The sequence below is a fragment of the Hyperoodon ampullatus genome (genome assembly GCF_949752795.1).
Source record: "Hyperoodon ampullatus genome assembly, chromosome: 13".
Classification (NCBI taxonomy): domain Eukaryota; kingdom Metazoa; phylum Chordata; class Mammalia; order Artiodactyla; family Ziphiidae; genus Hyperoodon; species Hyperoodon ampullatus.
Genome location: NC_136926.1, coordinates 18393040 through 18420805, shown reverse-complemented (window position 1 = coordinate 18420805; position 27766 = coordinate 18393040). Strand labels below are relative to the sequence as shown.

Genomic DNA, 27766 nt, shown 5'->3' with positions numbered 1-27766 from the left:
TGGTATTACTTATATGTTGAATCTTTTTTTAATTAAACTATTGTTGATTTACAATATTGTGTTACTTTCAGGTGTACAGCAAAGTGATTCAATTATATATGTATATAATTACATATTATATATATATTCTTTTTCAGATTCTTTTCCATTATGGGTTATTACAAAATATTGAATATACTTCCCTATGCTATAGAGTAAATCCTTATTGTTTATCTATTTTACATATAGTGGTCTATACCTGTTAATCCCATGCTCCTAATTTATCCCTCCCCTCCCCCTTCCATGTTGAATCTCAAAAACAAAATAAAACAAAAACCCAAGCTCATAGATACAGAGAACAGATCGGTGGTTGCCAGAGTTGGGGGTTGGGCAAAATGGATGAAGGTGGTCAAAAGATAACAAACTTCCAGTTATAAAATAAATAAGTCATGGGGCTGTAACGTACAGTATGGTGACTACAGTTAATAATATTGTAACTCTATTTGAAAGTTGCTAAAAGAGACCTTGAAAGTCTCATCAAAGAAAAAAAATTGTGTAACTATGTAAGCTAATGGCTGTTAACTAGACTTTGTCGTGATCCTTTCCTAATGTATACAAAAATCAAATCATGTTGTACACCTGAAACTAATATAATGTTATATGTCAGTTACACCTCAATTTTAAAAAAAGAATGTGTATGGAGGAAAACAATGCTGTAAACATCCAAAGATCTTTTTTCTAATATTTACTGATCTAATTTATTTACTTATTGTTGGGAAGTAGTGAGAGAAGTCTAGCCCTTGCATTTGTTATTGTTTAGTCCTTTATGCTGAAAAGTATGTGCAGTTAATGGCCATTTCTTTCTCCACCTGCAACTCCCATGGGGCAATTAAGGCTCCATGAACTGCTCTAATTCTTACTAGGAGACCATCTAATCCCTAAAGTAATTTAGAAGCATTATTCTGTTTACTGATATTCATAATTATATGCATTCAGTAGTGATTAAGAGGCCGCAGTTGGATAATCAAAAGCTGACGGTTTTCTTGTCGTTACATGAAAAGATAGTCCCTCGTTTCAGCCGTTGAGCCATCAATGTTGAGCAAATTGGATACATAAAAACTTGCAATATTATAATGCTCTTATCACTCAAGTATGAGCCTTGTAATTTCCACAGCTGAGACCCCTTCAATCAAAATACCAGGCCATGCTTTCTTTCTGGAGGTCTGTTTGGTTTAAATTTTAGCTGCCACTGAGTGCTATCATTCAGACTTGGGGACGGTGCCTTCAGAAGGGTTTTCTTGAGAGCTAGAAGTGTTGTCTGTTTATGGAGCAAACACTAAGTTCTACTCGAGAAACTGCTACCTACTGTTTGCACACTTAATTTTTGGTTTGTGTTTGGTGAGCAAAGAAGCAGCTGTGGGTCTGGAAAAGTAACATCTCACCTCGAGTTCTCAACGACCTTATTTTTCAGCGTCTAACAATGCTAACTGTAAAAATCTTAACTAAGAAGAATCCTAGCCACAGTTTGAGAGATGTAGCATAAACTATCAAACATTTGTTTGGCAAGGGTTATATTTGAAATTCCACTTTGCTTCTGTTGGTGTGTGCAGCTTTTAAATACCATGGATTCAGAAGTCTGGTTCTAAGGAATAGAGACATTTTTTATAAAGGACCAATAGTAAATATTTTAGGTTTTGTGGACCGTCAGCCTCTGTTGCAACTACTCAAATCTGTCATAGCAGGAAAGCAGCCACAGACAGACATACACAATATCGTGGCTGTGAATTTCATATGATTTTCTCATGTCTTTAAAAAAATTATTATTATTTGTTTTTGGCAAAAACAGGTGGTTGTCTGGATTTGGCCTGCGGGCCATGGTTTGCTATTCTCTGACACGGAGCATCAAAACTGTTTTGTTTTTAGAATTTCATTGACCACTGACTGAGCTTCTGTAACTAGCTTCATTATGAATTTTGCTTTCTCCTTAAGTACCCACTGATTTTCTCCAGCATCTTTTCGCTGTTTGACTCTGTGACCAGAGGCAGTTTCCTATGACACATCAAGATGATAATAAGAAGCAAGTGTAACATGCAAACCTCAGGATTGCTATAAAAATAACCATAAAGTGACATGAGTCATTTTTGAGAATCTATGACAGCCAAGCCCATTTGTACTCACTGGTTTCTTATCAGCATCACTAGGTGGTATATAATCTTCATACAGTTGCAAAGTAGAAACAGCACCAGAGGTGTTTTAGATTTGTACATATTCCCGTATGATTAGCTACATCTTAATCTGGCCAGACTTTCAAGATGGGATTTTTCCCACTACCTTAGGGAAGGATCCTCTGGTGTTAAAACTATTTTATTCCTTTGAGTACCTTTAAAAAATTGGCTCTAAGATAAATGTTTCCCAACTTTTCCTACGAATCGTCTTCTAGGTCTTTGGGTCTGAGTTTTGAGTTAAATTTTTTAATGGAGGCATGAAAGGAATATAGATACAGCGCATCGGGAGTTGGCATGTAGTCTTTCGCTGATGGAGCAAATGTTTCAAACTGTTGTTATTCAAGATGGTTTTCAGTGTCTGTGCCCGGGAGATGGCCCTTCACTACGGGAGGGTGGGATGTGACTGGGAGCTGCCTCACTAACTAACAGAACTGCGGGCCGGATTTCTGGCCTGAACCCAGACGTGTCAGCGCCTCGTAGCTCCTAGGGAACCTGACAGGCAATTGTATTATGAAAGCTGACATGCTGAATGGGCCGCTTTTAACGATATTCTTTACCTGTCTCTTTGTGTTAAAGTGGGAACGAGCAAAGTAGCAGAGGAGAGAGTCAAGGAGGGCGGGAGGGAGCTGGCAGGTGGACTAAAATATCGGGCGGGTTTCATGTGCGGAGCCCAATGTAGACTGCGTAACAAGAAAGGGTTGCACAGAACAAATCTCTTTTGTTTCCTGTCATCTTTAAATGAGTGTCAAAGTAGGCAGGGGGGCTTTGACCGTTAACCGCACAATTTAGCCGGCCTGTTGTGTCCTGTGGGCCCCACCTCCTTGGAGTTTCTCAGATTAGAAAAGAAGACCCCAGCCCCTTATAAATGGGGCATCTCTTGTTCTTTGTGTCCAGACTGCCCAGTGTGAAATCCACAGTGACGTTAAATGTTTTCTAATGAATAATTACTGAAAGGAAATGGAGGACTATATGTGTAATGGATTGTAGCGCATTAAAATGTTTTATTTTGCGCACAAAAATGTTGTCCTTCACAAGCACCGTGATTGTTGCAAAAAGGCCTTTGTGCCGGACCTGTTTCAATGGATTATCTGCAAGCGTTTCCATCCCAAATGGGAATCAAAGGCCGCTTTTGGCAAACTAATGTTTTTCAAGATGGCAGCCATGAAACACATTTAGTATTTAAAGTTGCGGGGTTTAAAGGAATGTTTGAACTCGGGAGATTTTCTCACTTACTTTCCCCCCTTTTGATTTGGGAAAGGGTAGCAGCTCTCCACCCCCGACCTCTGTCCTGTTCCAGCAGCCGACGGACGGTCCTCCTTTAGCGACTCTTGGAGCCTATTTCTTAGAGACAAGCAAAGATGTCCCAGGCGTGGGTGGTTGGCACTTTCTCTTGGCTAAATTTCATTTTATTTTTTTCCTGGATGCATGTGGATGAATATGTGACTGCAGAGTATTGCAAATGTCACCTTGTGGTGAACTTATTAAGAACTTCCCAGTGGGTTTTACGGGGCAAACTATTGGGATTTGAGTGGCTATTCAGCGTCTAAGCATTGAGATCCTTGGGTGTGTGTGCCAGCTCTAATCGGTTTATGACAAAACTAATGGGAGTTTCTGTGCTGTTTGAATTGGTGCGGGGATATCTACTTCAGAGTTTCAATACTGTTTTGTTGCCAGTGAGACAACTGCCATAGCAAGGGTCTTCTCTCTCTTTCCCTGGAATTTTACTAGTACTAATGTGAGTATGCTGAGGACAAGAATAGCTGTGTCTGATGCTTGGCGAAATTTTTCTGGAAGGTAATGTTCCAAACTCTTTGGTTATCTGCCTTCATGGGGTCGAGGGTAAATGTGTTCATTCCCTGGAAGAAGTCTCTTTGGTCCTCATGGATGTAGCCAAAGACATCCACAGTCTTGCTTTTTTCCATGGGATTAATCATATTGAAGTATTGTACTAAGAAAAAAAGACCAGATACGCATTTCTCATCTGCGAATTAAAGATGTCGACAGAAGTGGGTCTTGCTTGCAAGATGCTGCCTGAAATCCTCGCTGGTTTTTAAGCTTTAGATAAGAGACACAGCCACAGGATTCTGTGTTAGAAATAGATACAAAAATCAACAGTTTTAACAGGTACAACAGAGTATTGATCTCCTTTCCGATAATGTGAACATAACTTCCATCCCCCACGTCTTTCTCTGTTGGTTTATCCTGGTTACCTGCTGTCTTCACAAGTCTAACGAATTTTCCAGGTGAAACAAGGCTTCTCAGTGACTTAGCTTTCCCAGCTAAGATTTTATGGAGAATAAATGAAAAATAAAAGTGTGCACTTCCTCACAGGCACTGCTCTCCTACATTCTTGATCTTGAGAGGAAACATGACGATTAAGATGTGATTTTTTTTTTGGTTTTGTTTTTTAATTTATTTATTTTTGGCCGCATTGGGTCTTCATTGCTGCACACAGGCGTTCTCTAGTTGTGGTGAGTGGGGGCTACTCTTCGTTGTGGTGCGTGGGCTTCTCATTGCAGTGGCTTCTCTTGTTGCGGAGCACAGGCTCTAGATGCGCAGGCTCAGTAGTTGTGGCGCACGGGCTTAGTTGCTCCACAACATGTTGGATCTTCCTGGACCAGGGCTCGAACCCGTGTCCCCTGCATTGGCAGGCAGATTCTTAACCACTGTGCCACCAGGGAAGCCCCAAGATGTGATGTTTTTTAAAAGGCTTTTTATTGTGGGGTATAATCCACACGCTGAAAAGAGTATAAATAAATGTGCAGTTTGATTAATTATTATAAAGCTCACTCCTGTATAACCACCATCCTGGTTACCCCAGAAACCCCTCATGTGCCTCTTTCATTCAACTCTTTTCATAGCCACTAAAGATAATCACTATTTGGATTTTCATGACTTTTTAAAAATCAATTGCTGAGCATTTGCAAACAAAAATTACAGTTTTTAAAAAAATCGGACTAGTTTCACAAAGTGGAAGCATCTAGATTATTTTAACTGGTACAGAGATGGCATAGTTGTGTGTTCATGTGTATTGGGGAAAAGAACTAGCAAACCGAATGCATCACTGTTCAGATACTATTACTTAGAACAAAATGAAAGTAGGCCTTGTTGCTGATCTTGCATCAATACAAAGAAAAACAACTGAGTCAATAATAGAAAAAGGTCACACTTGGACCCAGCAAAAGTCACAACTGAAATGTGCAGTGACTGGATTCATTAATGATTGTCTTTTGGATGGAGCAGTTTAAGTTTGGAAAGAGAAAGCAGATATCCAATAACCTTTATTGTTCAGCCACCAAAGGCTTTGTAATTCTGTCAGCAAAAATGAGAGCTTTTACTCACAAGCTACAAGTCAACAAATAACTGTTGAGGAACATCAAGGTGTGTCCTTGTTATTTCGTTGATGGAGGGCAGGACGCCACTGATCGAGAGATTTATTGAAAGGGCATATCCCTGTATTGAACCTCATGGTTTAAAACTTGAGCTCTAGCTTGAGCCCAAAGATCATCCTTTTTCTACTGAATTTATAAAAAAAATTCTATCCATTATGTTATTGTTACCAAACGCAAATTCATGTGCCTGATGCACAGTGAGGCCAAACAAACCAAACCCTTGGAGTTTGGAGCAGAGAAAGGTTTATTGCAGGGCCATGCAAGGAGACAGGGGCTTGTGCCCAAGAAACCCCCAAGTCCTTGAAGGGTTTCAGCAAAGCACTTTTAAAGGCAAGGTGAGGGAGGGCCATGGTTACTTGTTGCAAACTTCTTGGTGTGGGAATCCTTTGTTTTTGCAGCTGTCCACATAGGTCAGGTCACCATGTTCCTGTAAACCTCCAACAAGACAAATTTTATTCTCTGTTCTGCAACTTTTTATCTCTGTGTGAATGGAGTCTTAAAGGTCAGAGCCCTGAGAGTAGGCTACCCTGTATATTTCAGGCTATACGCAAAATTCTTTTACAAAAGATGCAGAGCCAGCATGACTAAGCACAGGAAAAGGAACAGATCTAATATGGAGTCAGATTTGTTCTTCCCTATTACATTATGTCTTATTTCACTGGTCACAAGCAATAGAAATAACCCTAATTAGGCCAAAAAGGAATTACATTTTTCTTTTCTTTTGACCTTAGATGCAGGTAACAAAGATGGAGTGTCCCCAGTTCATATCACACATTGTGATCTTTGTGAAGCCTCTCTCCAGATTTGTTTTCCTCCTTCTTCTCCCCTCCATTCACCTTCCCAATTAGAGATTCACCCCCCACCCCACCCCGCCCAGGGCATTTGGAACACATCCTTAAATATGGCTATATCCACGTGCAACATGTAGCTTTGTTTTGCATGTTGCTTAAAGGGTAAATTTGTTTCTTTGTCTGTCATAATGCATGTAATATCTTTCCACGATACTGTGACTTCCCTGGTGGTCCAGTGGTTAAGACTCCTCGCTTCCACTGCAGGGGGAATGGGTTCTATCCCTGGTTGGGGAAGCTCCACATGCCTGCAGTGTGGCCGGGGGAGAAAAAAAAAAAAGGATTCCCTGGGGTGCATCTCCCATGCTATTCAGTCCCTAGTGGTAGACACTGAGGTGACCTCCAAACTGAGCTGTCAGTAATGACCATTTCCCTTCTATATATTGCTGCAATCAAGGTCTAAGTCCCTGGAGAGAGAAATCTGGAAGTCTGAGCTGTGTCTTCCACCCTCTTCTTGGCTAAAGGAGGTGGGAGCATCTTACTGGACTGGACCGCATGACACCTTCCAGTGGGAGAGAGGACACACCTGTGTCAGGGGTGTAGTCAGAGGAGGAGGTACAGGGGCTGTGAGAGCAAAAACAGACATTTAGTACCACGATAGGAAAAAGAAATAACAATACTCTTGGACTCAGTGTCTGACCAGGCACTGGGAAAAGCAGACAGACACAAGAAGTGGGAACAGTGTGGACAACCGAGTACCTGTCACCTCATGTAACTCTGGCCCACATCCCAGTCCAGTCTGGGACTATTAGCATATATTTGCATATATATTTTGCAGTCACAGTACACATGTACATTTGTACTCTGCTGCTCTCCCTTAAAAGGGAGAAAACATTGGCTGCATAATCTCATAAACATTACTTTAATCTCTATACATACTCTCTCCAGTTAGTGTAATATACTTGACTCTTTACTGTTGTAAATTTAATGTAGATTTTAGAGAACACCACAGAAACATAGAAACATCAGTTGTTCGAAATATTTCCTTAGCAGAAATTCTCAGGCACAGCATTACTGGACCAAAGGTATAATAATTATTCTAATGATTTTTTTTTTTTACATATGACATTACCTTTCTAGAGAGAATCAAAACTTACTATGCTACTTGCAGTGTATTTGGTTTTAATCTCACCTCAACCTTGCAAGTATTGTGTATTATTCCATCCCTTACTTGATATTTTCTGGTAAAAGCATGATGCTGTTGTTATTTTCATTTGTATGAATTTAAATATTACTGATGTTGAGCACCAATAGGTAATCTTTGGCCCAGATGTCAGGTACTGCACAGGCAACAGTAGTAATGGCAGTAACGTAGCTCAATCTGGGGCATGTTCCTTATTCCAATTTTGTTGCAAAACTGAAAATGCTTCCCAGGCAAGTGGCAGTATGTAGGCAAAACCAAAGGAGATCAAGCTTCTATTTAAAGAATGGCTTTGGGATTTTTCTTCCCATCCTTTGCTTCCATCTCATACTTTTCCCCTCTGGCACTTGGAGCCTCGTGGGGGTGGGTGGTAAGCTTGGAGTTGGGTGCAAGAGCTCTGGAGTCAAGCCTCCCCCACTTACCATCCATAGGCCTTAGATCTTTCCTCTTTTGAAAAATCAAGATAGGTGCTATTATCTTTGTAATGGGGCTTTGTAAGGAATAAATGAGATGATGAGATGGTTGACATAAGGCTAAGGACCCAGCACCAGCACCCAGGGTGCATTTGTGGCCCATCCTCCATCACAGAAGGAGGGTGAGATGCCTCTCTGAGACCCACTACCACCTAGACCACGGAGATGTGCCTTCCCCGGAACTTCGTGTGCTTTTTCTTTTCAGTTCACTTCTTTTTGCCAAAACTTCTCAAACCTGTGTCCCATCAACTTTAGGCACTACAGTCGAACCCAAAGCAAAGGGGTCCAGTGGTGAGTTTTTAGCCAAAGCTACAATCTTTCCAAGATAGGGGGGTTTGGAGAAGTTTGGGGGTCCCCATCTGTACCCCTCAAGTCTAACCACATAGGAATCCTTGAAACAGCCCTAGAACTGGCTTTGAGGCCATTGTATCTGGTAGTTTTATTTTGTGGTTTAAGTAGGATGAGCAAATCTATTCAAGGTTCCAGAACAGTCTCCTTGCCACAGAACCAGAAGCTCTAAATGCAGGACACATCTGTGGTTCTCACTCAGATGCAGATAAACCTGTTATATGAAAGGGATGAAGTACTATGTTGGAACATTGAAACAGACATAGAAAAACACTTGCATTTGCTACATAAAAGGTCAAATTGAGTGGAGAAAGAAGAAAGAGTTGGGAGTGACAGGTGTGTGTTGAATCCCAGCTCAGCCCCTTACGCCTGTAGGAACTTAGTCAATTCTCACTATTATTACTACATCCATTGTTATTTTTGTTATTTACTACTTCTGGGGGAGGGACTACTTTTTATTTGGTGCTACCTCATATCCTTACAACAAATCTATTAAAGAAATATTGTGGGCTTCCCTGGTGGCGCAGTGGTTGAGAGTCCGCCTGCCAATGCAGGGCACAGGGGTTCGAGCCCTGGTCCGGGAGGATCCCATATGCCGTGGGGCAACTAGGCCCATGAGCCACAACTGCTGAGCCTGCGCTCTAGAGCCCACGAACCACAACTGCTGAGCCCGCGTGCCACAACTACTGGGGCCCGCACGCCTGGAGCCCGTGCTCCGCAGGGACAGGCCACTGCAATGAGAAGCCCGCACACTGTGAACTTGCTGCAACTGGGGAAAGCCCGCGTGCAGCAAAGAAAACCCAATGAAGCCAAAAATAAATAAATAAAATAAATAAATTTATTTAAAAAGAAAAAATATTGTGACCTCATGTTATATGGGAGCAACCTATTTGGGAGATTCTGTACCTTTATAGAGTTCCATTGTATTGCATGTACCATAATTTAATTTACCTGTTTCCCTATTGATGAATATTTGGATTTTATCTTTGTGAGATCATATATAATAAGATAAATATAAATAAAATTACTGCATGAAAGAATGTGTACTTAATTTTTAAAATATAATAGCAAATTACATTTCATTGCCATACTCACAAAGAGTATGTTCTCAAACTTTACCTATCAAATTGCTAAAAATGAGAAATGGTATTTCAATAGTATTTTGGTATATTTTAAATAGCATTTCTCTTTGGAGAGAAGTTAAGTATTTTTTCCTTGTGTTTAAAAGACAAATTTTCATGTTCTTTTCTGTGAATTATTGTTTATATCCTTTGTCCACTTTTGGGGTGTATGCATGCGGAAGGGTGTTCGACTTTTTCTTATTGATTTATGGAAGCTCTTATATTAAGGAAATGAGTCATTTGTCTGAGCTGTGAGTTGCAAATATTCTTTTCCAAAATTGTTTTTATCTTTTGACTCTGCTTTTGATGATTTTTCCTAGGCTGAAATTTTTCTATGTAGTTGATCAGTCTTTTCTTCTGTGGCTTCTGAATTTTGTATCATAGTTAGAAAAGCATTTCTCCTTTCACATGTGTTTTCTTCTAATATTTTATTTTATAATTTTCTTTTTTAATGTTTCAATCTGTGAGCCTCTGGAATTTGTTTTGGTTTTGTCTGGACATTTCATATAAATGGAATCATGTGATCTCTTGTGACTAGATTCTTTCACTTAGCATAGTGTTTTCAAAGTTTATCCATATTATGTATCAGTACTTCATTCCTTTTTATTGCCAACTAGCATTCCATTTTATGGATACACTACATCTTGTTTTTGCATTCATCAGTTGATGGACATTTGGGTTGTTCCCACTTTGGGGCCATTATGAATAATGCTGCTGTGAGCATGTCTATATGAGTTTTTGTGTGGACACATGTTTCCATTTCTCTTGGGTATATACCTGAGAGGAGAACTGCTGGGTCATATGGGAAGTCTATATTTAACATTTTGAGGAACTGCTAGGCTGTTTTCCAAAGTGGCTGCACCATTTTATATTCCATCAACAGTGTGTGAGGGTTCCAATTTTTCCACTTCCTTGCCAACACTTGCTGTTGTCTGACATTTTGACTGTAGCCATACTAGTGGGTATGAAGTGATGGCTTATTGTGATTTTGATTTGCATTTTCCTCTTTCAACTCTTTTAATATACAGACTATCTGGCAGTGTTCTCCCACAAATGATGAAGAAACTAGATAGTTTGTTCCATAGAATTTCCCAGGCTGGATTTAGGTGATTGTGGTGGAAGCATTTTTTTAAAGTGTTTCTCATTCTTTGTTTTCCTTTGAATTGGAAATTAGATTCCAGACCTGTGCAGCCTAAACACTAGTCACTAGCCATCTTTGGCTATTTAAATCTAAATTAATTAAAATTAAATTAATATTTCAGTTCCTCGGTCTCATCATATTTCACATGCTCAGAGGCCACGTATGGCTCGTGGCTGCTGCATTGGACAGTGAAGCTGCAGAATATTTTCATCATCTCAGAAAGTTCTATTCTTTTGAAGTGTTGGCCTGATCAGGTTCAGTGAGGCTTAATCAAGATTAAGCTGTGCATGATTTGAATCCATTGAAATCTGAGATTTGCTTTATGACCCAGGTGGTGGTCAATTTCTGTCAGTGCTCTATGTGCTAAATGTATACTGTGTGATTTTTGGGTGTAGTGTTATACTTGTGTTAGCTAATTGTGCTGTTTAGATTTTTTCTTCTCTGTCCTACCGATTTTTTGGCCATTGTTTTCTGTCAGTTGCTGACAGAGGTTAGTTAAGGTCTTCCACTATTAGACTGTCTGAATAAACTATAGTGCAGTTGACCCCTGAACAACATGGGGGTTAGGGGTGCTGGCCCTCTGTGTAGTCGAAAATCCACTTATAACTTATAGTTCATCCTCCGCAGATTCAACCAGCCACAGGTCCTGTAGTACTGCTGAAAAGCAGTTTACTCTTGAAAAAAATCTGCATTTAAGTGGACCCACAAAGTTCAAACCCGTGTTTGTTCAAGGGTCAACTGTATAGTATGAACATACAGTGGAGTACTTTGCATCTAAAAAGGAATGAGGAATGTCATTTTAAACAACTCTGAAGGGATCTCCGGGATAAATTTCCCAATGAAAAGACAGGTGGAAACATAACATGTAGAGTTTCCAAGCATATGCCTAAGAAAGGGGGGAAACAAATCTACGTGTGTATTTGCTTCCATTTAAGAAAAGAAACAATTTTAGCATTTTAAAGCTTTTGAAATTGTTGTTTACAGTGGGAAGAAGGGAATAGGGTGGAAGGGACTGGCATGGGAGCTAGCTCTTTGAATATGCCTTATTTTGGTTTTGGCACCATTAAATACATTTTACATAATGATAAAACAAAATTTTAAAATTAGTCTCCCCAAATAAGGAATAAAACAACAGGAATGAACCTAAATATGTATCTGGTTGCTGGTATAGATGGCCATATGGAAACCAACTATTTCAAGGGAGCTTAAAAACACAGTAATGTGCCTATACAAACTCAGTGAAGTACATTCTGAAGACGAATAATTTAAAAAATTTCAAACTCTCTTCAGTAATCATGTTGATGATGGTGTTCGTATTGCTATTTTGAGACTGTTGTGTGTATTGTGGAATAAAGCCAATGAGTAATTGACTGTGTCACTGAACTGGAATTTTAGGAGAAAGAGGAAGAGATATAAGTAAAATAAGATTAAGCACAAGCCCCTTAGTTGTGTATATGAATTGGTAGAATCAGAATAAACTCATGATGTATTTTATTTTAAGAATACTTCCTTGCTCTCTAGTGAAAAGCCTTAGAAACAATGATCAACCCAGTGGCAATGAGCGCCCCTAGTGTCTGATTATGGTATCTACCACCTCCCCACTGAAAGAAACCAGAGCTCCTTGGGTAGATTCAAGGTCTGGGCTGAAAATATATAAAATAAACCTAAAAACAGCTTGGCATTTTAATAAGCATGGGAAGCTATCAAAGACTATTAAGGCCATGTCAAAAGGACTCAAGAGCCCACTTAAAAGGTTCCCACTGGCCAAAAATCGGATAATTTTAGCATCAGTAAGGATAAATAATTGCCACGGAATGCAATATATCAAATACATTTAAACCTACTAGCTCATAATATTAAAAACTCATTGTCCCCTTTGAAGGATGCTACAGAACTAACTGATTATTCTGAAAATGGGAAATCAAGCATTTATCCTGCCTTTTTTTTTTTTCTTTTTTCAAATTGTACCTCAGGGTAACCAAGTAATTGATAAGGTTTCTCTTTATAGAAAGATCCCAGCTAATAAATGAAGAAGTGGTAGAACTGGAACATTACCATTTTTTTTGCAGTCTTCTAAGAAAATGTGGATTTAGGCAATGTGTATAAGAGCACTGACATCTCAAAATGACAGTGAGACCTTATGTGCATTCCGCTGGAAGTACACTTCACTGCCTATAAAGTCTTTTTGCCAGAGTAAAACTCAAGCCTGTATTTGATAAGTCCTCTAGGTCAAACTACCAGTTTTTAGGAAATGCAGGGCAAAGAAAAACATGTTAAATGACCCCATAAGTATGCAATCAACAAAAATCCAGAAGGTGGGAAATTCTACAGGACAAATTGTCCAATTTCTTCAACAAATACACTGCAAGAAAAAAGGAGAGGGAGCCCATAGAACAAGAGAAGCTTGAAAGACCCATTGACTAAATTCAATGTGTAGACCTTGTTTGGATCCTAATTTGAGCAAACTAACTATACCAATATCATATAAGATAGAGAAATTTGAACACTGATTGTGTATGATAATTAACATCAAGGAATTATGTGAAGGTCTTTATATATGATAATGGTGTTGTGTACATATAATTTAAGAGCTTTTTACCTTTTAGAGATACCTACTGAAATATTTATAGATAGTGATATGGTATCTGTGACTTACCTTGAATGAATCCCTCCAGTGTCGGGAGGAGTGGCGAGGCATAGCTGAAGTAAGAGGGGCCGTCAGTTAGTATTTGTTGAGGCTGAGTAATGGGTACATTGGGTTTGGTATGCATTTGATGCTTTTGTGTGTGAACATTTTTTCATAATAAAACTTTAACTGTATATATTTACAGGAAAAGAGCTCTTTAAGGAAACATTTGAGGTAAAAAATAGTACTGGTGGTATACTGATATGACTATAAATGTAAAGGAAGTCCTCAAATAATGAAGATTGGGGAACATGATACAGGGGACATGCAGGGGTTTGCAAACTCTCCTTTGCCCTCAGGGTTCCTCAGACTCTCTCCCAAGGAGACTTTCCCTTCCACCTTAATCAGAAAGTCTCTGCTTTTTAATTTTGTATATTGAGGTTTCTTATGACTTACCTTGAACAAAGTGTTCTGAAGTATAAAATAAAATTCAAAAGCTACAACTCTAGGACTTATTTTCTCCTTTAAAAAAATGCCTCCTTCTCATTTTCCAAGCTTAAGGATAGTAGCCAAACCTGTTGGCTGAGTTTAACATGCAAGAGCTGTGGTTCACATTCAAACTGCTATTCTACCAATGGAAAAGCCTTTTGGCATCTGTATTAGTCAGGTTAAGCAGCCTCAGGCTACAGTAACAAACAGCCCCCCAACTCTCAGAAATTTACCATAACAGAAGTTTATTTCTTGTGTTCACAAAGTCTACTAGGGTCTGGATGATTCTTTGGAACTTCTCCATGTGATGACTCAGGAATCTAGGCTGTTTTGGTTTTGTGGCTCATCCATTCAGTGAGAAAAATTCTCAATCATTGCAGCACTGAAGGAGTCCTAATAACCCACCAAAGGGTCTGGCACAAATGTCACTTCTATTCACAACCTGTTGTCTAGAAGTAGTTATGTGACACCACCTAAATGCAAGGGGAAATGTGGGGCAGCCCATGGAATATCTGGCAGGCATTTCTGTTGCTGCCAAAGCATCTCACCATCTTTATTCACATTGTGCCCACCTCCCCCACTGCCCTCCATCCCCCGGACACACTGGGTCAAGCACTAGATTGTGTAGAAGGTGATATGATCAGATCACCATTGACAACATGATGCTTCCAAAACATTGGTCCCGTTGGGAGCATCTCATTGAATCCCTTGCCTTCAGATGAGTGAAATACCTAAACCATCCAAGACAAAGGGTGGCCTGCTTTATTTTGCAGTGTCTGCTGCAGAGCTTGCAAACTAGTGTCCCATGAGGCTAAATACATGCTATAGGACTTTACATAAAATTCTACATTTTAAACTTCTCTTGAGGAATTGAAAGGTTTGGCAACACAAGCCGTATATCCGTCAACCAGCCAAAACTGAGCAGTGGCTGCACACAGATGGCCATTCACTCCCTAGTCTTAAGTGAGTCCCGGCCACCTGCAGCTTGATTGAATCCCAGTACCTGCTCTTTAGGTAGCAGAGTTTGTGATCACTGCTGTGTGTGTTTGCGTGGTGGTATCTACTACAGTTTTATTACCCCAAAGATGGAGTTATTTCATAGGTATAGTAAAGACCTCTCACTCTTTAATTTCCCTCTTATCTGGTCATTTATGGTGTTAATGTTCTCTTCTTGATAAAGTCTCTTAATCGTCTTCTTTTTGGTCAAAGCTGAAACCCTTCAATTTCATTATTACTGTTCCCCTTTCTGCTCCAATATTCATCCCTCTGACCATTCTTGTCAATATCATTAGGATCCTCTAGCTTGTTCACACCCTTCTAAAGGTTATTTTGAAACAAACTAGATAAAAGAAATCCAGATATTAGAATTGAAATACTGCAACAAACCAAACTCCAGGCTGACATGGATAGACTGTGTTTTGGCCCTTGCAGGTTAAAATTATTGTCACATTCCTTAATCTAAGAGGTTTTGTCAAATCTCTTTGGGCTGGAAGTTTGCATAAGGCACTGGGGCTGACTGCAGGACTCACTCCTGTAAGCATGCTGTGGCTCCCATCTCTAGGACTGGAATAAGAAAGAAGCTTTGTTACGATCTCTGCACCCTCCACCCGCAGAGATCCAACTGCAGTAATATTTGTGGGTACAGCTCCAGAGATTACTTCAGACTCCAGCCCACTCCTAATTTAATATGGGGCTTGTTGACTACTTACCAGCGGATTTCTTTTTTGCTTTATTATGGTCTTGTTTCTAATAATCTATTAATATTAATGAGGACAGAAGCCAGTACTCACAGAGCTGATATTGTATCTGGCACTGTTCCAAGAGCTTTCCATGGTTCTGTTCAAACCAATAACCCTATGAAGTAGGTACAATTATATTCCATTTTACAGACATGAAACAGACTGGGGCTTGGAGAGATTAAGAGACTTTCCCAAGGATTTGAAACTGGACAGACTCATGTTCCAAAGTCCTTGTGCTTCATCACTATGCTATACTGCCTCCCTTATAAAAAATATTTAAAACGGGAATATTTGTAATCACTAATATAGTTTGATCTAAATGCATCGTTTTCATTCTTAGCAGGTGACTGCGCCTTCTAGCTCCATTTAGCTAGTGAAGGGAGACACCTGGTGGTGATCTTGTTTTTTAAAACTTTTCATTATGGAAAATTACAAGCAAATACAAAGTAAACAGAAGAGTATAATCCCTCCTGTACCCATCACCTGGCTTCAACAATTATGAACATTCTGCCATCCTGTTATCATTTTTACCTCCACGTACTCCCCGTCCTCTCCCCACTTGATTATTTTTTATGGTTCTTTTTAAAACAAAATGTACATGTATCATAATGTCCAACATCGTAACCATTTATCTTGACAAATAGATACACCCATGTAACTCAGAGTCCTCTCAAGTTAGGGTATATTTCCATCACTCCAAAATTGTCCTCGGCCAGGCAGTCCCCCCATAACCAGGCAACAATTGTTGTGATTTTCACTGTCGATTAGTTTTGCTTGTCCTAGAATTTCATATAAATGGAATCATACAGCGTGCAGTCTTTTGTGTCTGAGTACTTTCACTCAGCATAATGTCTGTGTCATTGTGCATACCTGTCATTTCTCTTTTATTGCTGTACCCATTCGATTGTATAGATGTTCCACAACCATTCTCCAGTTGATAGGAATTTGGACTGTTTCCAGTTTGGGACCATCATGAATAAATTTGATGCAAACCTTCATGTTCCAGTCTTTTTGTGGACATATGTCTACATTGCTCTTGTGTAAATACTTAGGAATGGAATTGCTGGATGAAAGGGTAGAGGTTTGGTTAACTTCATTAGAAACTGCCAGACTTTTCCCCAGTGATTCCATCGCTTTACCTTCCTGCCAGCAATGTATGAGAGTTCTGTCTGCTCCACAATCTTGGGAATGTTCGATGTCGTCAGTCTTTTTCATTTGAACTCTTCTGGTGGCATCTCATTGCGGTTCTGATGTGCATTTCTCTGATTACTAATGATGAGCACTTTCCTATGTGCTTATTGACCATCTGTCTGTCTTCCTTTATGAAGCAGCCATTCAAGTCTTTTGCCCAATTTCTGTGTTTTTTGCTTTTTTTAAACTGAGCTGTTGGAGTCTTTTATTCTAGATACAAATTCTTTGCAGGTATATAGTTCATGAACATTTTTTTTTTGCCAGTCTATGGCTTGCTGATTCATTTCTTAACAGTATCTTCTGATGAGAAGGTTTATATTTGATGAAGTTCTAATTTCTTTTTTTTTTAACTCTTACAGTTATTTCTTCCTGTGTCCTAAGAAAATTTTGCCTTTCTCTGGATGAAAAGATATTCCCCTCTATTTTCTCCTAGTAGCTTTACAGATCTTGCATTTATATCTAGATCTAAAATCCATCTCAAATTAATATATATTAACTCTATATACTTATATATACATATATAAATGTATATAATATACAATATATTTTATTGTATAATATACGTATGTATGTAGTCTGATGTAGGGGTTGAAATGCAATTTTTCCTTATAGATATCCAGTTGTTTGTACACCATTGGTTGAAAAGATTTTCCTTTTCCACACCAAGTGGTTTTGGTACCTTTGACAAAAATCAGTTGACACACAGTCTTGATTATTTAAAGAAGTGTGAGTCCTCTAGCTTTGTTTTTCTTTTTCAAGAAGGTTGCGGCTATTCTAGGAACTTTGCACAGCCATATGTGCCAGGTGTCCATTTATTGTCTCTCAGATCCAAATTCACCGTTCCGTACCTGCTCTGGGATAATGAAGTGGACTCCTTAAACATTTCTCCTTGAAGAAGGCATGATGTCAGTCTTTGTCACTAGAAGGTGCTGGAAGGACATTGCAATAGCAGACGGTTTCTCCTCACGGCTCCTTTTGTGATGTTTTGCTTTTCCTTGCCTTTCAGCTGCCATCAGCTGCACAGTGGGATGTGGCAGGCAGACATACACGGACTGTGTACCCAGAGCACAGAGTCCCCTGTGACTGTGCAGCCCTGGCCTGGTCACCACCTTGCCACAGTCCTCCCAGTACAGACATCACACACTCCAGCCCTCCTACCCACAGCAGCTCCCCACTTCCTCTGCACACCCCCAGCCTCAGCTTCCCTGAGCCCTGGAGAGCTGTTTCCCACGGCCCTCCCAACCCAAACAGGGCAGCAGCAGGTCTCCCGCCCAGCGGTGATCCGGCTCCCTTTGCTCGTCTGTTCCTGGGAGGGTTGTTCTGCTGCCTGGTCTGCCCTTAGTAACCTAGCAAGATTCTCCACCATCCAGCGGGCTGCCACCAACCTTCTCCGGGGAGGTCTGAAGCCCAGCCTTTGGGAGGAGACCCTCCAAGTTTGTCCTTTGTTGATGTTGAAATATTCCTCTGCAACAAGATAGTCTCCTTTTGACCAACGTTTTCATCACTCATCTGGGAATTACATAGCAAGTTTAGGCAACTAACATTCAGTGAGTACAGCATGTTCAGGAAAGCAGGCTATAGGGCCAGGCTATCTAGGTGCATATCCTGACTCTGCCTTTTGGCAGGTCTTGGACATGTTTTATAACCTCTCTCCTCAGTTTTCTTGCCTGTAGAATGGGCATGATAAGAGCATAGGGTCAGAATGAGGATCAAGAGAGATAATACATGTCAAGCATTTAGTGTAGTGACTAACATAGTAAATGCTCAGTTCCTGGCAGCAGCCGCTGTTACTACAGTTATTGCTTTTACTATCATTACTTGTATCCTTAACTGGATCATAAATGCTTAATGAAGAGAGCATAATTTAATCTCTGCTCTCAGCTATCCCCAGGGTTTGGGATCTTGCTGTTTCCATTTTAGACGAGCAATAAAAATGACAGAATAAGCGAGTTGCTGAGGAATGTTCTGTTTCCTGTAGAAAGAAGAAGTGGGACGGAAGCACATTCGTCTGCACATGGAAGGCGCGCTGACTGCCCGGGACAAGGTCGGGGTGCAGGATTTTGTGTTGTTGGATGCCTACACCAGTGAATCTGCTTTTCTGGACAACCTTCGCAAGCGTTTCAGCGAGAACCTCATCTATGTAATGTAACCCATTTCTCAGCTGTTTTTCCTAGAGTGGTGGCTCCCTTCTGGTCTTGTCTCGATGATCGTGAACAGTGTCACTCTAATTAGGTTAGGCATTAAGGGGGGGGGTGTCGAGGGACCACTGTCAGGTGCACTTTGATTCTTTGAATTAAGACTTTTATGTCTGCTGGTGGCAGAGACCCAACTTAAATCGGCCTAAGCTGCAAGAGGGAATCTATCAACCTACGTAACTTCAGAAGGGTCCAGAAATAGGTCTAGGGTCTAAGGGTGATGTCTTGAGGACTCTTTCCCATCCTTCTGCTTTCTTTTGCATCAGTTTCCTTCTGGAGCAGCCTCTCTGCATGGTGGCGAGGTGACTGCCAGCAGAACCAGGCTGATATGTTATCCTCTTAAAGCTGCTACTGAGAAGGGAGCAAGTCTTCTGGGAGACGGAGGATGGTTGGCTCTGATTGGCCCATGTTGGGTCATGTGTCTATCTCTGAACCAATCCCCATAGGTAGAAATGAGGAATATTCTGACTGGCCAGGCTATTCCCAGGCCCACTTCTAGAGGTGAGGGATGAGGCCAGTGGCCCCCTGACCTCATGATATGGACTGAGAGCTGGAGAAGTTCTCTCAGAGGAATCTGTTGGAACAAGGGGGACTTGATGCCAGGCAGGCAAAAATAAGAGATGTCCACCATATCCCAGGAATCTTCAAGGGTCAAGACTGCAGTATTTTACCAGAACTCTGTTCAAGTTGGTCTCCTTGCTTCTAGTGGTCAATTTTTATTAAGATCTCCACTTATCACTCCACCTTGGTTTGATTGGTCGCTGTTCAGGTAAATTCCTTTAAGGGTGCACTCAACAGTGTTTCTGTGGGTGGGTGGGTGGGTGGGTGGGTGTGTTATTGTTTAATTTTAGTAGCTTTTGCTAAGAGTAAATGAGATGATCAGAAGCAGTTTAAAAATATTAAAAAATTAAAAAAATTTTTTTCTTATAGTTATTTTGTTTGTAATAGTGCCCGTGACTTAGTCTACATGTGGAAACCAAGGTTACCAAAAGAAACAAGCAAAGTGTTTCTCAGAGTGTACATTTTTAATCATGGAAATAGATTTCATCTATAAGTTTATGTATAAGCAGAAGAGAAATAGTATGGTTTGGGGAAGTATAAGTGGGATGATAGGATCATCATGGATAAACGAAATGTTTCCAACCTGAACAGGTAAATTTCAGAAACTGTGTTCTATCTTGGAAGATTTCTACTGATGGAAGCGATGAAGAGTTTTAGTCAAAATACTCATCTGTGATCCGGTTCTCTGTTTGAGTTTGTCCTAGAGATTGGAAACAATAGTTGGAATGATTTTAGCATAATTCAATGTAGGCTTGAGTACCTCCAGTCTTTGAGACTCTGAAATGAAAAGCAACAAACAAACTCAGAATCTGAAAATACCAGATATATTTTTTATACTTTTTTTTTTTTTTGCGGTACGCGGGCCTCTCACTGTTGTGGCCTCTCCCGTTGCGGAGCACAGGCTCCGGACGCGCAGGCTCAGCGGCCATGGCTCACGGGCCCAGCCGCTCCGCGGCATGTGGGATCTTCCCGGACCGGGGCACAAACCCATGTCCCCTGCATCGGCAGGCGGACTCTCAACCACTGCGCCACCAGGGAAGCCCTATACCATTTTTAAAGGTTACTTTCCATTTACAGTTCTTACAGAATATTGGCTCTATTCCCCGTGTTGTACAATACATCCTTGAACCTATCTTACACCCAGTAGTTTGTACATCCCACCCCCAAACCTATATCTTGCTCCCCCCACCTCTCCCCACTGGTAACCGCTAGTTTATTCTCTGTATCTGAGTACCAGATGTATTTTTTTTAAATACTGGGATTTTTAAAGATAAATTTATTTATTTTACTTATTTATTTTTGGCTGCATTGGGTCTTCGTTGCTGCACGCAGGCTTTCTCTAGTTGTAGTGAGTGGGGGCTACTCTTCATTGCGGTGCGGGGCTTCACCACAACTACTGAAGCCCACGCACCTAGAGCCCGTGCTCCAGATGTATTTTTAAAGGAGCCTAAATATTTTATATATAAGAGCTTAGAACTTTTTTTCATAATCATATTCCAAGAAGCTTTCTTTAGTGGCTATATTACAAATATAAGTACTTCAAACACTTGAATATTAGTTGAATCCAACAGTGAGATCTAGAGAAATAAATGCCAGTAGTGGGAGTGTTTGCCCAGTTTTAGATGGCAGGTATATATGCTTACCCTGCTTTCACCCAGTCACCAGAAAGACCTTTGTGAAACAGGAATCAATCAGATCATGATGTACACCCTCAAAGTCATCTCTTTTACATAATAGTTCAGGGCAGTGTTTCATTTCAGTAGCAGGGAGTGGGCTCTCTGACATCCATTGCATGTGGAATGACACCCTGCATGGTCTCAGCTCACACCCTCCCCAACATTCTCTCTACCATTTTCTAGTCTCCCCTCCCTCACTGGCCTCCAACGCAGAGCCACGCATGTCCCCTCAGCCTGAGATGTGCTTCCTGCCTACATTTTTCATGGCAGGCTCATCATCCTTCAAGTCTCAGCTCAGATGTCATCTCCTTAGAGAAGCCTCCCAAAGCCCACTGGCTAAGGTGGCCTTCCTTAGTCATTCACTCACTCATTACTCTCTTTATGCCTTTCTTAGCACACTAATTGAAGCAGTCTTGGTCCCTCGGCTGTTTGTCTGCCCACCTATGCCATGTAGGCTCCATAACAGCAGAGACCCCCCCTCCCCACCTGTCTTATTTATCGTGTTATAGTCCCAGCACTGAAGGAACACAAGGGGATTATAGTACGTGATGGTCTTTTGCTGTAGCCATTTGCACCCCGAAATTCCTCACTAGGGCTTTGGTCTGTTCCTCTAGACGTATATTGGAACCCTGCTTGTGTCTGTGAACCCATACCAGGAGCTTGGAATCTACACTGTGAGCCAGATGGAACTTTATCAAGGGGTCAATTTCTTTGAACTGCCACCGCATGTGTAAGTAGCACCCATGAGGTCAGCAATAGGAATATTTTTCTCGCTTTCTACCTCTCTTTTTTTCCCCTCTCTCCCTTCACCCCACCCATCCACCTACCACCCATCCAGCCATTCATCTACCCACCCACATACCCACCCATCCACCTATTCACCCACCCATCCATTCATCTACCCACCCATCCATTATCCATCCACCCAACCATGTACATCCTGGATACATGCTCATTAGGTTGTGTATCTCACTTAAACTGCTGCCTTTCAACAGAGTGGAAAACATCAGCAGATCAAATCTAAGCTTAAATATGATGAGAAATAGAATCTTTGTATGACTCCTGAGAAATCTAAATGTGGCTAGAGAGGTGTCTTCTCTTGGAAATGGATTGCTATAGTGCCTTATACTGGTACCTGAATGTCATGTCAGCTGAGAAGAATGCCCATTGGTAGGAACTTACCAGGGCTGCAGATCCATAAGAAAAGTAATTTCCTGCCTGGTCTATATGTGACTTGGGCTTTGCTGAATTTCCCAGTTCTCCTCCTTGGTCGACTTCTGGGCTAATATCTAGGTTCTCCCTTCATTTTTCTTGGTGATTCACCTGTTCCACTCCCAAGGCATTTATGAACCTTTCTGCCTCACCACCACCAGTGATTTCTGAAATACCTAGCTTTCAAACTCAGCCACATACTAAGGTTATACCCTTGGGAGACCTTCCTGCTTTGGTTTCTGATATTGTAGATAAAGCCTTTATACTAGTTTTACCTCTTGTCCTAAAGTTATCACGGAACTTTTCAAATCTTTTTGGTTTCCTGTCTCTATACTCTTAGTACTTTAGGTTTTGAAGGGAAGGAAACACGAGATCTTATATCTATTGAGTTACCCAATATTTAGACAAAATGTTATTTCCACCTACAGTTAATAGAACATCTCTTGGGGATGTAACTTAGTATGTAGCTTATTCTTATAAGAATTGTTGATAGATTTTTTAAAAATTGGTAAATTTTGAAAAATCTTTTTATTCCTGCCCCAATTCTTCACTGTAACTCTTCTATTGTTAGAGTTTTGATATCTAGTACACTTTGTGAGTGATCAGTCAATGGGCCATGGTGAAGGTTTGCTATCTGTCTGAACTAAGTGCCTTGTACCACAATCTGGGCGTGGCTTCTGGGAGGCAGAGTACTTTGTCCTTCTGCTCTGGTGGGCATCAGAGTCAAGGGAAGGAGTGTTATAGTCACTTCCATTCCCTGCGTTTCTGTCTCACTACTTCCCCAGCTACGCCATAGCTGACAACGCTTACCGCATGATGTGCTCTGAGCTAAATAACCACTTCATCCTCATTTCTGGAGAGAGCGGGGCAGGGAAAACGGAGGCCTCCAAGAAGATTCTCCAGTATTTTGCAGTGACCTGCCCAATGACTGAGTCACTACAAATAGCCCGTGACAGACTGCTACTCTCCAATCCAGTGCTGGAGGTGAGCGATCTTTGAGGACCTAGAGAGGGCAGTTCCAGGGAGGTCACTAAGTAAGAAGAATCTTCTGTTCGGGTAGGTCGGTCAAAATGGGCAGGTCTGGAAGTTAAGAAGAGGGCAGTGGATCACATGGGTAGTATTGTGGTTGAAGGCATGACCTTGAAGTCCAGCAGGCCTGGAGACTAACGCTGGAGCAGTCATGCACCAGCAAGCTTCTGCAATCACTCCCCATACGGAGAATGGGTCTACTCATAGTACCTACCTCTTAAGAGGTTTTGAGGATTAAACAAGATGAATGCATAAAAAGCACACAGCAGAATTAGTAAGCACTAAAATAATACTCTTATTATTCATTAATATTTTTATTGTTTAACTAAAATCATTTTGATGATTATTATTTCTACTATTGCAATTCACTGACTTGCTGGATGATTTTGAACACGTTATTTTCTCCTGTGTTTTGATTGCTCCTTGCGTAAAAGGTGTTTATGGTTGAAGGGATTTTCCCAGTAGACCTTTGGGCTGAACGGTTTACATCTTTGATATAGGAAGGTGTCTGGTGATGGGGGCCATTAACTATGCCCTTCTAGAACAGCAAGGGCCTAGGGTCCTATCTACCTCTCCTTAGGCCATTTCTAATCTATTCCTAGATTGGATTCTAGGGAGAAGATATTTTTCCCTTCTTTTCTCTGGGTCCAGCCCCAATATTGGGCATCAAATCCTCTGTAAATAGTGATTCCTTCTTAGAAGATAAAGTATGGCTTTCATTCCTGGTTCCCCCTCCCCTCCTTCAATGAGCATGTCATTTAGGGTCAGGAATTCGATGAGCATGGCGAATGACTTAAATGACACTGAATGACACTTAATGACTTAAATGGCAGTGAATGACAATTTGGTTCAGTCTCCCCTCCCTTTGTATTCCAAGGCTTTTGGAAATGCCAAAACACTCCGGAATGACAACTCCAGCAGATTTGGAAAATACATGGACATACAGTTTGACTTTAAGGTACACTGAAGTTCCTATTACTGCTTCATGGGGACCCCTTAAGTTGCCAGCAATGGAAACCCATCTCAAGGCACCTTAAGGGAGGAAGGGCATTTATTGGCTCAAAAAGTTGAAAAATCCAGGATTAGTGCTAGTTCTAGGAAATGCAAATAAAGACCACGATGACATATTTTTACTATGTGGGCAAAAATTAAGAAGTCTGATAATACCAGGTGTTGGTAAAGATGTGGATCATTAGGAACTCCCACACATTGCTGGCGGGGAGGACATTGGTACAGCCCATTTGGAAAACAATGTATCATCTTGTGATGTTGAAATCACATAATCTAAGGTGGAGCCATTCCACGCCTGGAGATATTCCTACAGATGTGCAAAGATGCCCACCACAGCACTGCTCACGATGGTAAAGGGACTGGAAAAGAACCAACACATCTCGAGAGAGCTGAATGCCCATCAACAGGAGAACGGCCAAATAGTGGGATGCTCACACAATGAGATGTTTTATGGCAGTGAGAGCATGTGAACGCCAGCTACGCACAATGTAGACGGGTCATGAGAACGTGCTGGGTGTCAGTGTGATGCCATTTCTTATAAAACTTGAGAACATTCCAAAGTAAACAATATATTGCTTATGTGTACATAATTATATGATGTGGGTTGGCAAACTTATTTGGAGAGGGCCAGATAGTAAATATTTTAGGCTTTAGGGACCATACAGCCTCTGTCTCAACTACTCAACTGTACTCTTGTAGCATGAAAGTAGCCAGAGACAACACATAATGAATGAGTGTGGTTGTGTTGTACACAGAGTTTAAATGAGGCTAATGCAAGTAGGAGGGGTAGACAGAGTTCTCAAGGACATATAATTCCAAGTGACAAAATGACACTTATGCTAGAGAACAGTAACTGGCTGAGCGTTCAGTGTAGTGGTGAGGACACACTGACTCAGGGTTTCCCAGAGGCTGGAACATGGGTTTCTGGTGGTGTGTGCATAGACTTTGAAAAAAATTTAATAACGATATATTTTTTTTCACTTTTTATTGAAATTCAACACATAGTAAAAAGGACACAAATCATGTATACAGCTTGATAAATTTTTACATATGAATCTACCTGTGTAACCACCACTCAGATCAAGATATAAAAATTTCTAGCACCTAGAAGGTTCTCCTACCTGTCTCTGACAATACCCCCCCTTCCCAAAGGTGTTCGCTCTTCTGACCTCTATAATCACAGATTAATTTTGCTGCTTCTTGAACTTAAGAAAAATGGCATTATACAATTGTTCTATTTTGTTTGGCCTCTTTCAATCAACATGTCTGTGAGATTCAACCATGTTGCTGCATGGAATTGTTCATTTTTTGATTGCTCGACTTTTATCACCATTTATCTGTTCTCCTGTGTTGGACATTTGGGTTGTATCCAATTTGGGGCTATTGCAAATAGTGCTGTGAGCATTCTTGTACCTCTTTTAGTAGATATAAGCACACTCCTTTATGTTGGGTATATATCCAGGGGTGGCATTGCTGGGTTCTTACCAGCAATGTTATAATTGAGAGTTTCAGTTTTTCCACACTCTTGCCAACATTTGGTATTGTCAGTCCTTTTAGTTTTAGGCATTCTGGTGGGGTATAGTGGTTTCTCACTGTAGTTTAAATTTGTATCTCCCTGATTTTTAATGAAATTTTGCCTGTTGGTCATTTAAAAACCCTCTTGTATGTTAAAGTCTTTTGCTCATTTTTAATTGGGCTGTCTATTTTTTTTTCCTTATTGATTTGCAAGTGTTCTATATATGTCCTGGAACACAAACCCTTTATTGGATATCTTATTTAAAGCAATAATTAAGACAGTGTGATGTTGGCACAAGAATATATAAAGAGGCTGATGGACCAGAAGAGAGTCGAGAAAGACCCCTCCCCCCACCCCGCTCACGTGTATGGTCACCAGACTTATGACCAAAGCACCACTGTGATTCAGTATGCATAGAATTGTCTTTCCAATAAATGGTGCTGGTCAACTGGAAATCCATATGGAGGATAAAGAGATCTTTGGCCTCAACTTCACCCCATATACAAAAATTGAATAATGATGGATCACAGTCCTAAACGTGAATGGTAAAACAGTTGCTTCTAGACAAAAACACAGAAAATGTCTTCATGACCATGGGCGTAGGCAAAACTCTTTTTGAAACGGAACCCAGAAAACACTAATCCTAGAAGATCGTTAGATCAGACTTGATTCAAATTCAGAATTTCAGTTCTTCAGAAGACACCAGTAAGAGAGTGGTTTGATTATTGGGGGTTTTTTCCCCCAAATTTTTTGTTCTCTTTTGAAGGGCATTCCTGTAGGTGGGCATATCATCAGTTACTTGATAGAAAAGTCTCGAGTCGTCTATCAAAATCACGGTGAACGGAATTTCCACATCTTCTACCAGCTGCTAGAGGGTGGGGAAGAAGAGCTCCTTGCTTACCTGGGACTTGAGCGAGATCCCCAGCTGTATAAATACCTCTCACAGGTTGGAAAGACCAGCACCTGGTTCTGGTGGCCCTTGGAGGGGGGGATCAGGGGTGTTTGGGGGACTTCTGCGGGGTGTTCAATAACTTTCTCATTACCATTGTGGAGGTATTCTACTGATTGGTGTCTTGATCCCTCCTTTTACACCTGGCAGGTATATCATCTTGGTAAAGTAACCAATATCTCGGTGAGTGGTTCTCAGCCCTGGCTGAAGTTAGAATCACCCGAGGAGCTTTTGAAACACACAAATGCCTGGGCTCTACTTTCCAGAGATTCATATTTAATTGGTCTAGAGCAAGACCTGGACATCAGGGTGGTTTTATTATTTTTTTCTTATAATTTTTTTTATTATAAACATTTTCAGTTTTCAGAAAAGTTGAATCAATATCATTACATGCCTCACTCACATTAAAAAATTATTACCACTTTGCTATATCTGTTCTATCATCTAACTTCTGCTGAACCATTTTAAAGCAATTTGCGATTTTATGGCACTTCCATCACAAATAATTCAGCATGTAGCTTCTAAAAATAAGAGTATTTTCTTATACCGTGCTACCATATTGAACCTTAAAAATTAACAATAATTTCCTTATATCATCTACTAACTAGTCTATAGTCAAATTTTCCATTGTCCTCAAAATACTATCTATAGCAGTTTCTTCCAACTAAGATAAAATCATGCATCAGTTATTATGTTTCTTTCAATCTAGACTCTTACTTCTTTTCATAAAATTAACAGTGTGAAGATGCTAGAGCAGTAGATTGAGATTAAATATTTTTGGTAAGGACACTGCACAGATGCTCTGCATAGGCATCCTGCATCATCTCAGCAGACACATGTTGTCCATTGCTTCACTGTTAGTGATGCGAATTTTTTTTTTTTTTTTTTTTTTCTGTGGCATGCG

General features: G+C 40.6%; 1 protein-coding gene across 1 annotated transcript in view; it reads left to right on the top strand.

The window, feature by feature from the left end:
* Positions 1 to 18727: 18727 nt before the first annotated feature.
* MYO1H (myosin IH) overlaps positions 18728 to 27766 on the top strand; it is a gene marked incomplete at both ends in the record, with an annotated part of 45029 nt that continues 35990 nt past the window's right edge. The window contains 5 exons of the mRNA XM_079717415.1: positions 18728 to 18853; positions 21760 to 21875; positions 23143 to 23341; positions 24264 to 24344; positions 26680 to 26859. Coding sequence (XP_079573541.1) covers positions 18728 to 18853; positions 21760 to 21875; positions 23143 to 23341; positions 24264 to 24344; positions 26680 to 26859 — 702 coding nt within the window. The remainder of the gene's footprint in view (positions 18854 to 21759; positions 21876 to 23142; positions 23342 to 24263; positions 24345 to 26679; positions 26860 to 27766) is intronic.